General features: G+C 50.7%; 4 protein-coding genes across 5 annotated transcripts; 2 read left to right on the forward strand and 2 right to left on the reverse strand.

The window, feature by feature from the left end:
• Positions 1 to 448: 448 nt before the first annotated feature.
• Positions 449 to 2989, reverse strand: LOC117580991 (secretory carrier-associated membrane protein 1). Of its 2 annotated transcripts, XM_034267790.1 has the most exons (6): positions 2927 to 2945; positions 2796 to 2866; positions 2415 to 2639; positions 1678 to 1879; positions 1333 to 1462; positions 449 to 1264 (listed from the first exon to the last, which is right to left on the reverse strand). In XM_034267790.1, the coding sequence occupies exons 2-6, from the start codon at positions 2856 to 2858 to the stop codon at positions 856 to 858; spliced, it is 1029 nt and encodes a 342-aa protein (XP_034123681.1). In that variant the 5' UTR covers positions 2859 to 2866; positions 2927 to 2945; the 3' UTR covers positions 449 to 855. The 2 variants fall into 2 exon arrangements, with proteins under 2 accessions (XP_034123681.1, XP_034123680.1); XM_034267789.1 differs by having other exon boundaries at positions 2796 to 2989.
• A 1479-nt stretch (positions 2990 to 4468) lies between these two features.
• LOC117581638 (adenosylhomocysteinase) lies at positions 4469 to 6466 on the forward strand. Its single transcript, XM_034269006.1, has 3 exons — positions 4469 to 4626; positions 4879 to 5069; positions 5367 to 6466. Exons 1-3 carry the CDS (start codon positions 4602 to 4604, stop codon positions 6447 to 6449), a joined length of 1299 nt encoding a protein of 432 aa, XP_034124897.1. The 5' UTR covers positions 4469 to 4601; the 3' UTR covers positions 6450 to 6466.
• Positions 6467 to 7017: 551 nt separating this feature from the next.
• On the forward strand, positions 7018 to 8795 carry LOC117581637 (ileal sodium/bile acid cotransporter). The gene is made up of 2 exons (XM_034269005.1): positions 7018 to 8171; positions 8233 to 8795. The coding sequence occupies exons 1-2, from the start codon at positions 7146 to 7148 to the stop codon at positions 8539 to 8541; spliced, it is 1335 nt and encodes a 444-aa protein (XP_034124896.1). The 5' UTR covers positions 7018 to 7145; the 3' UTR covers positions 8542 to 8795.
• Positions 8599 to 16172, reverse strand: LOC117581636 (anaphase-promoting complex subunit 1). Its single transcript, XM_034269004.1, has 8 exons — positions 15049 to 16172; positions 14828 to 14981; positions 14599 to 14757; positions 13341 to 14535; positions 11100 to 13153; positions 10603 to 11037; positions 9959 to 10541; positions 8599 to 9894 (listed from the first exon to the last, which is right to left on the reverse strand). Exons 1-8 carry the CDS (start codon positions 16085 to 16087, stop codon positions 9397 to 9399), a joined length of 6117 nt encoding a protein of 2038 aa, XP_034124895.1. The 5' UTR covers positions 16088 to 16172; the 3' UTR covers positions 8599 to 9396.
• Between the last annotated feature and the right edge of the window lie 24 nt (positions 16173 to 16196).

Genomic DNA, 16196 nt, shown 5'->3' on the forward strand with positions numbered 1-16196 from the left:
GCGTTAAATATATTATTTATATTATATGTATAATCGTATAATGTATATATATATAGATTTTTATATGTATATATGTATGCCTTGAATGTATGTGTATGTGTGTGTGTGTGTGTGGGCGAAGGAGGTGTGACGCGTGGTACTTAAAGAACTAGAAAACATCGTCATCCTTCATTATCAATATCCATGTGTATATCCGTGTTTGGATAAATTCTTGTATAAATTAATAATTTCTTAGGAAAAACACACAAAAAAACTCTCGAAGTTCTCGTAGCATTCTTGTATATATGCATATACCTAGGCGTATATTCAGATATTGTATTTCCTTTGTAATTTATATTATATTATATTTTTAAAGTTGAATTTCGGACACTTGTCTCACGGCACATAAGTGTTTTCTCTGCTTCCTATTACTTAGTTCTCAGTTGTTTGTTTTTGTTGTTTGTTGGTGTTTTTGTATCATTTCTATAAAGTATTTTGTTAATTATTGGTGTGGTTTGGTGTTCTATCATATCGTTACAGTAATTATTTGCAATAAAGACGACGGCATTCTAGGAATTATTTATGCACAAAAGCAATTAGTTATTAGTTCAATGCTCCTTCCTCTCCAGTTTTACTCTCTTTTTCAATGCTTTATTTAGTTGTATTCTTATTAATGTTTCCGCTTTCCGCTCTCTCTCTCTTTCTATCTCTTTCTGTTTTACGCTGTGTTGCGCCTCCTTTCTCCTTTCTTTCTGTGCCGATTTTCGAAGCCAACTATCTCTGTGGATGAGTGCTGAAGCTGGTGGGCTCCATGTGCCAAAATACAATGTGGTTGATTGATTGATTCATTGATTGATTGTCTCTTGTTTGTTTAGCTTAGTATCTGCTGTTGTTGAACTGCGAACTGATCGCCGTATTGACCGCCGATGAGGCTGCCTCCTGGACATGCTGATTGCGCAGAAACTCCGTGGTGAACTCCGCCTGTGCTTTGGCCATGCTGGCCCCAGTGCTGCGATAGATCGTGTGTATCTTGGTGATCATCAGTATATTGGCCACGGCCACGGCCGTGAAGCAGAAGGCAACATTTAGCAGCAAGATGCCCACAATTATACCCGCCGCCTGGCCATCAAACTGAGATATGGCCGTTATGAAGCCACAATAGCCCATCTTATCAAAGCCAACGGCCTGCACCACCGAGTAGATGGTTTGGAAGAAGTAGATGAAGAAGAAGACCATGAAATTGAAGCTCGAATCATTGCGGAATGCCTTGTACGCGGGCCGAAACCTATCCAAAGACACAAAGAGAGTTACAAAAATATTGAAATAAAATATATTTTCCACATCAGCACTTACCAGCAAACATACGAGGCGGGCGTGAAGAGAACTGTGTAGAACAGGGCCAGGAACAAGGTGACAAAATCACCCGAATGGAACAGCAAGATGAGACCACCAATCACATTGGCCACCAACGTCATGGTATAGACTGTGTGGGAGCGGAGACACAGAGTGTTAATTTGCGATTAGTAAACATTTCAGGTTACCGGCAGAAGGCCTGCACTTTTTCAACCGAATCAAATCTATCAATAATAAAACATTCATAAATGTATGTATTTACGTTCCATTATGGATGACTAATCCCAGTCGGTCGATCGGCGGCTTATCAGCTGCTAATGAAAAACCACTACACACGATACTCACACATCCAAATGTAGTACAAATGCTTCACCAGTCTCTGGAACTCTGGGGGTATCTCGACTTCAAAGTCCTGGTAGAAGCACGGCTTCACACAGAAATTATCCGGCAACGGAGGCCAGTTGTTCAGCTGTGGCACATTCCCCTGAAGCTGCTGTTCACGGCGATCCAATTCGGCAGCCTTGCGGTCCAGCTCCTCCTGCCGTCGCTACATCGATGCAAATACAAAGGGAGAATGAGAGAGAGAGAGAGGAATTATCAGCATAATGTTTGCCATTCATTGATAATCGTTTTGCCCCTAAGCAACGCCCACATATGGCAGCCCCAGCAATGCAACCACAGGCGGAGAAGGGTTACAGTGCGTACCCATTGATGATCTGCCGGGAAATCTTTCTCACAAGATACAATAAGAACAATTTGTGGACGGATACATTTATCATAAAACAAGACGGTAGGTAGATAACGACGGCTACGGCTTTATCTGATGGGGGGGTTCTGCAATAAAACATTTGCTCGCATGATCCAACAAAAAGTATGGCACCGCGACTCACAGTGACGAGCATTCACTGTACATTCCGCTCTGGAGACGTGTAACGCGAAACCAACCGTCGTCTAGTGCCGGTTTCTTTGAATGTTGTTTTTTTTTTTTTTTCTTTTTCTCTTGTTTGTGGTGATCTAGCACACACGCACAGCACACATCACACAATGAATGATCTGGTTGCCACACTGGGGCACGCACTTACCTGCAGCTCTTCCGAGGTGATTTGTATGCTAGTGCTTGGCGCCGAGGCGCCCAGCGAACTGGTCTGTGGGGGTGGAACGTTCTGTGAGAGCGGCTGAACGACAGCCGCCGTGTTCGTGGAGTTGATTTGAAGCTGTGGCTTGGCCTGCTCCTCAAATGGATTGTAGTCCTCCAATGAAACCAACGCAGCGCCAGCCTGACGTCTTGCCTGCTGTATGGCGGGATCCTACGGGTTATACAGGATATATATACATGTAGGAAAATGAAACATATGCGACACTGTCGTCGTTGCAGCACACACACACACCCACGCATGCATGAACTACTCACTCACTTTGTGTGTGTGTGTCGGCTCGAATTTTTCATTTCATTCCGGACTTACCGCAAACGGATTGTCCAGATTGGGCTCGCCAAAGGGATTTTCATCAAGACCGGAGCCGGACATGTTCTTAGCTAAAGATGATTAATTGCTTGCTTCAGCTATGACCAACGAAAACGCACTCAAATTCTCACTTTTTGCTGTGTATATTTTCGCTGCCTTCGCTCAGGCAAAGCTGTGTCATAGGTCTATCGATTGTTGCTATCGCTGACGTCGTGACAACACTTAGAGATGGCAAATATATGCGATTAGAGATGGAGGAAATTCTAAATATATACTGGAAAAGACTTGTACATTAATAGAATTTTCATATAATTTGTGTTAATTCTCATTATGTGAATTCCAGTGTGTGTTGAAAGATACTGCACAATGACAGCACTAATTTAGTCTAAAATATCGAAAAATATGTTGCAGTCGAAGGAAATCGATTGGCAAAATACTAGATGTACTTAGAAGTATTTTTTTGGTGGTTGGCCGGTCGATAGGTGAAGGGGCAAGGCGATCAACGGTGTCGGTGATAGAGAAAGAGAGAGAGGAGAGTTGAAGAAAGGCTCGAATATATTGCCGGATCCACGAGCCAGCTCACCCACGTCCTCAAATAAATGGTATGGCATTGAGCTTAAGCTTGGTTCAAGGGCAATAGAAGAGAGGCCGCTGCATTAAGAGGGACTGCATAGACTCAGCTACACCAACTGCATGTTGGTGAAAGAATAAATATCGGCAGCGTTAGATCCTTTGTGTGTGACCGTGGAGAAGAAAATCGGAACAAAATCGGAAAAAATTAAAACAGACCGGCGGGAAAATTCAGAGGATTTTTAACCGCATCCAAGAAAAAGTGAGTCCGTTCAAGAGGGAACTAATTCCAACATTTAATATTGGAAAACTCTTAGGGAAAATGTAGAACAGGGCTGGCCTCCTTTGTTTTTGGCCACATTACCATTCCCCGGCCCGCGGAATCCTGGTCACACCCCTGCCCGGGCGCGAGTCCGCCACAGCGCCACACTTAAATAATTAAATTCATAAATAATATATATACATATTTAATTCATATCCGTCCCCATATTTATTTATATTCATGTAACAATTTATATGTAGTCGTTGAATTTATATTCACGTTTATTTCTTTATATCTATTTACACTTATTTATTTCCACCAAATAATATAAGTTGAAAAGGGCCACCAAGATTTAGTGTAGGGAATTATAGTTAAGTATGTATTAAGTTTTTGAGTTAAATATTATATTGTTTGCAATGAAGTGCTAGTGTATGGAGGGAAAGGGGACCACAACAGCATAATGGAAAAAGGCCGCCGCACTTGGGAAAGGAGATTCGTTTTCGTTTGTTTTGAGTCTGATCTCAAGTAGAGTACGCCCGAGGTAGACCATCGGCACCTCAAACTTGTCCACGTCTGTGTCGAAGAGATAATTGTCCGTTAGATGTAGAGTAAAGTCCGATGCATTGTTTTTAAATTATCGTTTTGCTATCGTATTTGTTCGAGATGTCCGAACAGTTGATTTGTTGTGCGACCTGGGGGCCTGGGAAGAACTCAGCCCTGGGATGACTGGCTAGTAGGCCTTGCCCCAACACCAAAACAGGATCGCAACAATATCGGAAAATATAAAATGAAAATATCAATATATAGATATTTTGCAAACGAGACTATCGCGATAGAAAAATATCGATACAGAGATGTTTTGATATATTTTGGACAACCTAATTACTGTTTCATTAACCGCTGCCCGCAACTTCAATTCGGTTGTGCATTAATCTTTCTCCTCTGCGCCTGTAGAACCAAATCCTTGCAAGAACATGTCGAAGCCTGCCTACAAAGTTGGTGAGTTTAAAAATAAATGCCGCTGGGAGCATTGCTCCTGCTGCCGGCAACAGGCACATCTGCAGATGTGCGCGCGCGAACAGAAATTCCATGTCCATGTGCCGCGCCGCACTCTGCACATGTTTCTGAGGTTAAAGAGGAGCGTGGCGAGCGAACAGGCTGCGCACGTTGTTGCCAGGCTAATTCTTCCCGACACATCATCATAACTATTTGCTTATCTTCTCCGTATCTCTTCCACGTTTTACACGACAGCCGATATCAGTCTGGCCGAATGGGGACGCAAGGCGATTATTATTGCGGAGAACGAGATGCCCGGCCTTATGGCCTGCCGAAAGAAGTACGGGCCATCCAAGATCCTGAAGGGGGCTCGCATCACCGGCTGCTTGCACATGACCGTCCAGACAGCTGTGCTCATCGAGACCCTCGTGGAGCTGGGCGCTGAGGTGAGTTCTTCCTCCTCCCCTTATCCGCTTCCCTATCTTTGTGTTGTTTACGCGTAACAATCGGTTGGCCGAAAAACAAAAGTCTCAGCTTCCCCAGGGGGGGCAAGTTCAAGGCGCCCTTCCAAAGATAAGCGCCGCATGTCAGGGTCAACGGGGGCTCGGGCTCCCATTGATATGCTGATGCTGAGGCATTGTTATTTCCTCTGACTTGACACTTTTTGTTAAAGAAAAACATCCCCACATGGCAACGGCTGTTGTCACACCATCTCAATACCTTCTCCGTCTCCCTTGTTGCAGGTCCAATGGTCCAGCTGCAACATCTTCAGCACACAGGATAACGCTGCGGCAGCCATTGCGGCCACTGGTGTGCCCGTGTACGCGTGGAAGGGTGAAACGGACGAGGAGTACATGTGGTGCATCGAGCAGACCCTGGTCTTCCCCGATGGCAAGCCCCTGAACATGATCCTGGACGATGGCGGTGATCTGACCAACCTGGTGCATGAGAAGTTCCCTCAGTACCTGAAGGACATCAAGGGTGTCAGCGAGGAGACGACCACCGGTGTCCACAACCTTTACAAGATGTTCAAGGACGGCCGCCTGGGCATCCCAGCCATCAATGTCAACGATTCGGTGACCAAGAGCAAGTTCGACAATCTGTACGGCTGCAGGGAGTCCCTGATCGATGGCATCAAGCGCGCCACAGATGTGATGATCGCCGGCAAGGTGTGCTGCGTCGCTGGCTACGGCGATGTGGGCAAGGGCTGTGCCCAGGCTCTGAAGGGATTCGGTGGTCGCGTGATTGTCACCGAAGTCGATCCCATCAATGCCCTGCAGGCCGCCATGGAAGGCTACGAGGTGACTACAATGGAGGAGGCCAGCAAGGAGGCGTCCATCTTTGTGACCACCACCGGCTGCCGCGACATCATCACCTCCGTGCACCTGCTCAACATGCCCGACGATGCGATCGTGTGCAATATTGGCCACTTTGACATCGAGATCGATGTTGACTGGCTGAATGCCAATGCCAAGGAGAAGGTGAACGTGAAGCCCCAGGTCGATCGATACACCATGCCCAATGGCCGTCACATCATCCTGCTAGCCGAGGGCCGTCTGGTCAATCTGGGCTGTGCCCACGGCCATCCCAGCTTCGTGATGTCCAACTCCTTCACCAATCAGGTGCTCGCCCAGATCGAGCTGTGGACCAAGTCCGCCGAGTACAAGGTCGGCGTGCACGTCCTGCCCAAGGTCCTTGACGAGGAGGTGGCCAGTCTCCATCTGGAGAAGCTCGGCGTCAAGCTTACCAAACTGACGGATAAGCAGTCCAGCTATCTGGGTGTGCCCAAGACGGGACCCTTCAAGCCCGACCACTACCGCTACTAAGTAAACACGAAGCAGACCCGGACCCAAACTAGTTATCAAATCCTTTTAAACGTTTTATCCATTGTTTTAGCCTTTTTTTACACTCATACACCAAACGCTCCAATAAAAACGCATCTCACGTACACTCTTCCAGCGAGGAGGGAAACCCACCAAAATAACTTCTTCTTCTCCATGCGTATCCCCTTTACCGTACGGGTACATTAGTGTTGCTGATGGGCCTTGTGGCCCTGCGGCTCAATCGAATCTGCCAAATGTTTTCCGTCCACATTTAGTTTTTATTATCTCTCAACACGCATGAGATTCAGTGAGTAAGCACTTTTTTTTGAGAATAATACTTGTGTCAACATCAGCAGCTTATGGCTGGGGAGCGGCACTGGAGAGAGGGTATTCAAGATTAGATGTGGCTTTGTCGATATTTTCGGTTGCGATTGTTAGCCGGTTTTCGGACTCGGCTTCTCTCGTTCTGGCACGCTCAGATCAACGATCGCACAATCAGACAGCATCTAGTCATCTCTGTCTGGCCAACTGCAGGTGTGTGTTGGGGGGGCTACAGTTGCAATTGCATTTGTAATGTGTGTTTTTAGTGCGTTTCGTTTTTCCATTAGATTTACTCGCCGCCCAGCTCTCACCCAGACCCCACGCGACAGACACTTGTAGCGTGCGGAAGCTACACACTTGCATATATATTATATAAAAATGGCATCACCTGTGCTGGGATGGATGTGGTTGATGCTCGCACTGGGCCTCTCGCCCAATACCCTGGCCTGGATGGCGCATTTTCGGCCATCCAGCGTCCAGTTCCGCATGGAGAAAGCTGTACGGGTGTCGCTCATGCTGGAGAATGTGCCGCCATCAACGATGCAGCAGCCCCAGCGCTATGTCTTCCGCGTGCAGAGTGCCGACACAGATTTGGCCAGTGTGCCCGACGAGAACTCCACCATAGCCGTGGATCTGTTCGATCCGGACACACGTGACTGGACGGGCGACATCAGGGTGAATGCCCACTTTCTGGGCGAGACCAAGATCACAGTCCGTCTGTTTGACAACTTGTCGAACAGCAGCCAGCTGCCCACGCAGAGCACCAATGACAGCACGCTGGACGTGAGGGTGCAGCGTCCGAGCCGTGTGGTGGATCACGTCTTCATCGGCTCCATCGTTCTGCTGATGTCACTGCTGTACATCAACTTTGGCGCAGCTCTCAATCTGGAGGTGCTGCGCGGACTGGTAACGCGGCCAGTCGGCCCCTGCATCGGATTCGTGATGCAGGTGGTGGCCATGCCGCTGCTAAGCTACGCTCTGGGCATATTCATCTTCCCCGAGGCTCCGGCCATGCAGCTGGGTCTCTTCTTCACTGGCATATCGCCCAGCGGCGGTGCATCCAATACCTGGTCCGCGGTGCTCGGCGGCAACATTCATCTCTCGGTGCTAATGACAACGGTGAGCAATGTGGCCGCCTTTGTCACTATGCCGCTGTGGATTTTCACACTCGGCCAGTTGATCTTCGAGCGAGCTGGTATGCAGGTGCCATACGGAACGATCGCCACCTACTGTGTCTGCCTCATTATACCCCTGCTGATGGGCCTGGCCATCCAGAAGCGTTCGCCGCGTCTCACTCGTGTCCTCGTGCGCCTGCTGAAGCCCATCTCTGCCTGCCTGATCCTGTTCATTGTGATCTTTGCGATCATCACGAATTGGTATCTCTTCTATTTGTTCTCTTGGCAGGTGAGCCACTCTATCTGCGTTTGGTTTGCTCAATTTGTATGTTATTTGCTCTCCCCCGAAGATTGCTGTCGCCGGCATGGCCCTGCCTGGGCTGGGCTATATCTTTGCCTGGCTGGCTGCCAAGTTGCTGCATCAGACCGCCGCTGATGCCCTGACCATTGCCATCGAAACGGGCATACAGAACACAGGCATTGCCATCTTCCTGCTGACCACCACGCTGGAGTCGCCGCAATCGGATCTCACCACGGTGGTGCCCGTGTCGGTGGCCGTGATGACACCATTTCCCCTGCTCGGCATTTATCTCTACAATCGCTGCTGTCGACCCAAGGTGGATGAGGTGGCAGCGGGCGAGACCCAGCGCATTGTTTGATTCATTTTTTTTTTTTTTTTGTATTTTTAACCATTTTTTAATTCATCTTTTTGTACATACATAAATGTATTATATATATATATATATTTATTAACATATATTGATGTCTATATCTTATAAAGCGGTTGACAATGGTTCGCCGCCAAAGAGGTAGCTTTACAGGCCAAGCCGAACATTATAGAGTATTTCTTAGTAATACGATTCCATTCTTTACCACGATTTATTTTATAATAAAGGAACCCCCCACACATAAACAACTATTAAATTCAGGATTACGATAGCTCAAAGGCAGTAATTTCTTACTATGCAGAAGCAGAAGTAGTTAACAATTTTGTGCTTAAATTATGAATAGAAAAATAAATTATTTCAGAAAATGTTTCATCATTAATGAACTTAAATTCTAATTTAAAGATGGGGGAAACTATACGAAATATTTAGTTGCTATATCTATAGGCATCTTTGATCCATTCGTAATACCTAATTACTCAGCTATAATCTTCAATGAATGTAGTTATGCTCATTCATAATAATAATCAACTCTAACAAATGAAGATTGTTGTGCAAAATTCTTTAATTCTTTCAATTGAAATGAGAAATAGAATATATGAAAATCGAGTTCTGCTTAATTAAAATTGAAATAAAAAGATGAAAACTAAGATACCAAATACTAAGCCCTAATGAAATGCATTCCGAGTTCAAGGTAGTTTACCTCAGTACTGAAAGCCGTTGCAAATCTGAATGCAAAAATGGAAATTAAGAAAGAAAATGAAAAAAAAAAAATAGATATCCGTTAGCCACAGATATTATAGACATAATTCGCAATTCATTTGGTTTGATGAATTTCAGTAGCGAATATCATGGAACTCCACCCATGGCCATGGCCATGATCGAGGGTGCCTCCTCGAGTGTCGTTGGCTGGCAGCAGGCGAGCGCCTGTAGTATTTTAAGCAGGCCAAAGACGGTGTTTGCCCCGAGGTTTAGGTGCCGAAATGCATAGAGCAAGTGCATATAGTTTATTGGGCCACCAGCAGCAGCACCGTTTAGATCCACGCCCGTCAGCATATTGGGCATCAGATTGTAGTAGTTGATCAGGCAGAAGACGCGCTGCAGATCTGGGCCACTGATGGTGGCCACATAGCTGGGCTGGAGTCGCTTTTGGCTGAGGAATGAGCGCAGCGGTATGCACAGCTCGGCGGTGGAGGCCTCCATTTGCTGCTTGAAGATCTCCTGCATCATTTGGATGAGTTCCACGGAGAGGCGGGCATGATCCGACTCCTTGCCGCGACCCAAATACGAATCAATCAGCTTCAGCTGCCACACATCCGTGTTGTTGGGCATGGGTTTCGTTACGTGCTGCAGAGAAGCACATAAGTATTAATGAGAGAATGAGCTTTAATCTGGTGGGGTTTTAGCTTACATCGAAGAGTGTGAGGTAGACGGGCAGCAGGTGCATGCGATCCTTGACCACCGCATTGTAGAACAGCAGAATCAACTGATGCCGCTTCACCAGCTCCTCGTGACTGAGCTGCGTGCCTTTGGTGTCGAGGCAGCGGCTAAGGAATGGTTTTATCATGACCTCCGCCTCGAAACGCTTCAGATCGCTCGTGTCGATCTGCCAGCAGATGCTCTGCTCGAGTGTCAGGGTCTGGGCCAGCATGCTCTTGAGACGATCCGGATCCTCCAAATGGGAGAGACAACCCGTCCGCTTCTTAATGTCAATCGGTGCACTCATCTCCAGTGCCTTCTCCAGCTGATGCCAGTTGCGCGAACGCTCAAAGCACACCGGCCAATAGTTCTCATCGTCGACGATCACCTTCTGCAGCGTGCTCAGCTCGGGCAGGATGCACGGGGCAATGGGCAGGCGTCGCAACTCACTGGCGCCCACCTCCAGCACCGAAATGTTGCACAGACACAGCTGATGCGTGTCTATGTCGCGTGGCAGAAACAGTCTCGGCTCCACAGCCAGAACATACAAGTGTCGCAGTGCCTGCAAATGATAGCTGCAAAAGGAAACAGAAAGGATTTAGCATTGGTTAGCGTTTGTCAGCGCGTTTTGCTCACCGATTGTCATTGCTGTGGATGGGAAACTTGGGAAAGAAGGCGCACACCAGCGCCGCTATCGATTCGGGCGTCTTGGCAATGGTGAAGCGACCCGCGCCCAGGAACAGCAGCCCCAGCGACATGTGTATGGCCATGTGGGAGCCGTACGTAATGTGCGGATACTGCGGACCCACGCGTGATCTCAGAAATCGAATAATGCGCAAAATCTCACAATTGCCAGAGCCGGCAAATACCAGGGAAATGGCAATCAGCAGCACCATCAGACAACTCTCGACGGTGGTGCGGCCCGCACACTCGCCCATGGGTGTGCCAGGAAAGCTCAGGAACTCCTTAATAGCCGCACGCAGTGTGGCAAAGGCAATCGCATTCTCAGTGCCCGCGTACTTCAGGCCAATACAAAAAGCAGCACCAGCCACAATGTTGCAATACGCCTGACTGTCAAATGAGCAGAAATATAAACAAAAGAGGTACACAAATAATCTCTAATTCCAGCTTACGTGATGGCCTCGTAGTCCACGTCGCTGTCTTCTGGCTGTGGCTCATCGTCGCGCATTGGCAGACGCAAATGAACGCGCAAATTCGCTGGGAATTGTGCCTGGAACCAGTCGTTATCCGGCCGCACATCTTCCCACATAATCAGGCCACGGGCAATGGTGCGCAGCAGCAGGAAATCGGGCCGTACCATGTCCAGCAGATAACGCGAATCCGGTGGCTGCATCCACTCGGCAATCGCCGTGTTGCCCGAATTGAAGAACATCAGACCCAAGGCCAGTGTGGCACCCGGCGCGGTCACATCGATATTCACATTCTCGCCCTCGCGCACTTGGAACGAGGCCAGGCGGTACTTCTCCTTCTGGGAGCCCGTAATCGGGCGCTTCACGCCGCCCATCATGTAGTAGTGCAGTGTATCCGGCAGCTGGAGATCCCTGAGACCGGCGGGCGACTCACCCTGCCCGAGCGTGACCAAACCGAGGGCCAGGCCCGCTGTCATGGCATACGATTCGCGCTCCACGCAATTCTCCATTTCGGGTCCGGGCGGTCGGCCAATCTCTTGCAGCAGCACCTCGGCAATGTGCCGCTTGGCCGAGCCCTGGTAGAGCATGCCAATGCCCATGAGAGCAGCCACCTGTGTGCTCTGCGGTATGTCCAGCTCCATGGCGGTGGCCGGCAGCAGCGCTTCGAGATGAACGCTCAGCAATTTAGTGATCTTGGTGTCCATGGTGCCGCGATGTGCCGCCGAGATGCCCAGCAGCAGGCCCACATTGGTCATCTCGTCGCACTTCACCAGATACTTGTAGACGCTCATAAAGGACAGCGTCCGCAGGTGTCCATTGAGGCCGAGGGCCATGAGGAAGCCCGCATGCTCCAGGGCATTGTTTGCCTGTGCCTTGGGCTTGTTGTAAACGATCCACGTGGAGTCCACATCCTGTGCCTGCGGCGATATCTTCAGGCCAGTGGCCACGCCATTGTGGAACGATGGCCACATGCTCATGTTGGCCGGAAACTCGATCTGTTGCATCTCAATGGTCGTGCCCTTGTGCGGCTCCCGTCCCACCAGGCATAGCTTCGGCATGGGCATGCTGTCGCTGGGCTTGGGCAGCAGGGTGCGCAGCGTGAACATGCCACGTCCCAGCGGCAGGGTCATGGTGCGGGCGCACAACGCAAACAATTGCTTCTCCTGCTCCTCGATGAATTCGTGATCGCTCGTGCCGGGCGATTGGTGCACCTCAATGGGCACCGGCTCGGAGCTGCTGAGCAGGCGGCGAACCTCCTCCACTCGCATGTCGTCCGGGAAGCGTAATCTCAGCAGTTTCGTGTCCATGTTGTCCATGTCATCGTGCCGCAAGTCCGTATCCGGCTCTGTGGTCATGCGCCCTTGGCCCGCACTCATGGCACAGCGCGCAGAGAGCGAATCCTCCTTGTAGACACGCCCGCAGTGCGGCTGCTCGATGCTCTTCTCGAGAAAGGCGAGCGTAAAGTGGGATGCCAGCTCGGGGCGCAGTATCAGATCGTAGGCGGACATGCTGCTGCTCATCGGCGGCGAGACTCGCGCCTGCTCCAATGCTTCGGCCACAATCAGATGCACGGCAGCCGGAAAGCGCTCAATGTCCTGCCGCGTATAGTGCATGGCCAGCAGCAGTTCCAGCAGCTGATGATACTTGGGCACACCGCCCGTTATCGTGCGCTTCGTCCGCTTGGGGTAGTTCGATTGCACGGCCTCGGGTAGCTCGAGCAGTTGCCACCAGTGCTTGATGCGCTCCGGTCCGTGAAGGACCAGCGACAGCAGCTGCAGCATGTTGCGACTTCGCTCATTGATGCACTCGATGAAGCTGTAGGGCAGCACCTCCTCCCGCGTCAGCACAATGTTCTCCATCTGTCCAAACACGCTCGGCGTGGGCACACGCAACAGTTCCTGATGCTGCATCATGGCACCATGCTCGAAGCTCAGCAGCGACAACTTGCTCGTCTTGTGTGTCAGCTCCGGAAAGTCCAGCACATAATGCAGCACATAATTATTCAGCTGCATGTCAATGGCCATCTGATGCAGGAACTGCAAGGTAAAGAAGAGAAAAGAGCTGTAGAGTGAAAAGGTCTGGGCCCTGGTGAAATTACTTTAAAAGGTGCCGTTCTCCGCTAACTTATTCACCACGCTCAACAAAGACAAGCACCAGAAAGGGTTAGACGTCACCCTGTAAGTAATTTCACCATGGGAACTGCTGTGGGAGCTGCCTACTTACCCCTGCCAAATACGATTGTGCTGCCTGAAAGATCACATCCAACTTGAGATCTTCGTACATTAAGTGCAAGCTATAGAATATGGCGGGTATCATCTGAAAGAGCGGCGCACTCATGTCCACGCTGTAGCTGTGGCCATCGCTGCCGCAGGGTGCCAGCGTCGTTTGCAGCAGAAGAAACTCCCAATCCTCGTCGGTATACTCCTCGCAATCGTTGTACTTGCGCCGCTTCTTGGGCTCATTCTGCAGGCCAGCACTCAGCGAATCACCGCCAGTGCCGCCGCTCTCCTCTGCCTGCGGTGAATGTGGCACGGGTGTGGCGCAACGGCCATAGGTCTCTGCCGTTTCCATATCGGGCGCCGCCGTGCAGCCCATCAGCGCGAGCAGCGTACTCCGAAAGATTTGCCACTCCTGCTCGCTGCTGAGATCACGCGATCCGGGCGGATTGCGGGCGCTATACCAGCGGATGATAAAGTGCAGAAATTGTGTGGGATTCAGCACCTGCCGAAGCGTGGCAATGCAGCGCGTCACCAGTCGCGTGTCGTTCAGCAGCGGCAGGGCTATCCTCAGCATGCGTCCGGTGGCATAGACCAGCGTCAGACGATTACCCGCCGGATCACGCAGCGATTTGCATATGTTATGCGCCTGCCGGTGCGTGTAGGACACAACCTGGGGGGCAATCGGCGACAGCATGTGCAGCTCCTCGTCAAAGCTGGCCAAATCTGCGGGTGCCTTCGTGGGCAACAGGCTGCTGCGACGCACATCGCCAAAGGAGGAGCTGCCACCGCCACCGCCGCTGCCGCTGCTGTTGCTGCTGGTGGCTTTGGCTATGCCTGCTGCACCCGCTGCTGCTGCTGCTGCTGGCACAACCTTGGGCGTGGCCATCGATGTGGTGGGCACACTGGAGGCCAGCAGCGGCGTAATGTGCACCTTGGAGATGAGCACGGTGCCGGTGTAGAGAATGAGACTGCCGCCAGGATCCAGGACAGCAATCATGTGCATACGATTCAAGCCCACAGCATCCTTGGCCGGCAGCGTGGAGGCCATGGTCGAGAGCTGCACATCCGTGCTGCCATAGCCCGTGATGCGAACCATCTGCAGGCGGCAGGAGCGAGCCAGCAGATAGCACATGTACGTCTGACCCACCAGATCTGTGTGGATAAAGCCGCGTGTGGCCATCTCACAGAACTCGCGTTGCCTGCGGGTGGGAAGGACAGAGATAAAGAAATGGAAGTGGAAGGGAATCGTGCTATCCACATACGTGCCATAGGTATTCTCTGTCCAAATATGCTCCAGACACATCTCCGGCTCGATGGGCTTCGCTGGCTTCACGTGCGTCATTTTGCGCATATCCTTGGCGGACATGGACTGGCCCAAGCTGCTCTGCAGCTGACTGAGTGGCGTGCCCAGCGACGCGCGACTGCAAGCAAAAGGGCGAAAAAAGAAATTAAATTGGGAAAACTCTTGCGTGGAGGAGCTGGTACACTTGCTTGGTCTGGCCCAGGACGCCGCTGAATGACTGCGATTGGCTGAGTCCAAACTTGGATAGATTATGCCCCAGCGGTGTGTGCGTGGCAGTGGCCGTTGTGCTGGTGGTGTTATTCCTGCCCAAAAACGAAACATTCGCCGGCACTTTCGGTGTGGCTGGCAAAGAAAAAAAAAAATAAAATATAAAATAAAAGTAAAGTAAAGTCTGTCACTGGGGACTCACTTCCTGTGGCCTTGGGTGTGCTGAAGCTGGTGGCGCTGGACGAACGTGGACCGATTGTTGTGTGCCCCAAGTCCTGCTGCACAAGGTTCACCTCCTCGGGCGTCACCTTCCGCAGGCGCGCAACGAAATGCTTGAAGAATTTCGAGTCGTAGAGCAGCACCAGATCAGAGTCCTCCGTGGTGTAGATGACGCTGTATTCGGGTTCTATCACATAGCCGGTGGAATTGGTGCATGTCTTGAGTACCACCGGACAGGCCTCGTGCAGCGGATGGGACATGGAGAACAGCCGCGGCATGGGTATCGAGAGATTCGCGATGAGCGCATTGTCCGGATCCTTTTCCAGCAACAGGCCGTGCTTGGTCTGCCACAGGTGGCCGACGGGAAACTCCACGCTGGCCAGGAAATCCTCACCATCATTGCAATAGACGCGCATCGCATCCGAGTCCATCACACAGATGGCCTTCAGGCTGTCGTCCTCCGCGTCGATGGCCGCCTTCAGCTGGGCAAGGCGACCGCGCACGAAGCTGCGATTGAGAAAGCAGGCAAACTTCACCGGATAGTCGCAGGTGAAGCACATGCGCTTGTAGACGCCATCGTCCTCGTCGCCGAGGCCCTGTGTCCAGATGACCGTGTTCTTGTTCACATACAGCTCCTCCTCGTTGTTCACCATGTAGTCGCACATGGGCTCCTCGCGATGCTCCATCTCGGGGTTCAACAGGTGGCGCGGCAGCGTGGACAACTGAGTGGCAGCCGCCGCCTGTGGGCCGCATTTTTTCGTGTGCTCAATCAACTGGCGACGACGATGGTTGCGCTCGTAGCTGGCCTCGTAGTCATCGTAGATCTCGCGTATCGACCAGAACTCCTGCGGCTCCTCGGTGACGCCGCCGGCGGAAATATTCACGTTTTGGAGGCGCTGCAGCAGAAAGTGCTCGGTGGGCTGGTACTTGGACAGCGGCTGATCCGGTGGACCGGGATGCTCTTCTGCCGCCTGACGACCGCGCGGAACGAATTCCCGTGGCGGTTCTGCGACGGCTATCATCTCAGAAAATGCATCCAGATTTGCAAAGTTTACAACAAAAATCCCGCGCACGAGCACCGCTTTTCTGCAATAACAAATTCAATTCGCGATTAGTGTGGCCGTTTTAATT

Source organism: Drosophila guanche, unplaced genomic scaffold (assembly GCF_900245975.1).
Source record: "Drosophila guanche unplaced genomic scaffold, DGUA_6, whole genome shotgun sequence".
In the NCBI taxonomy this organism is placed as follows: domain Eukaryota; kingdom Metazoa; phylum Arthropoda; class Insecta; order Diptera; family Drosophilidae; genus Drosophila; species Drosophila guanche.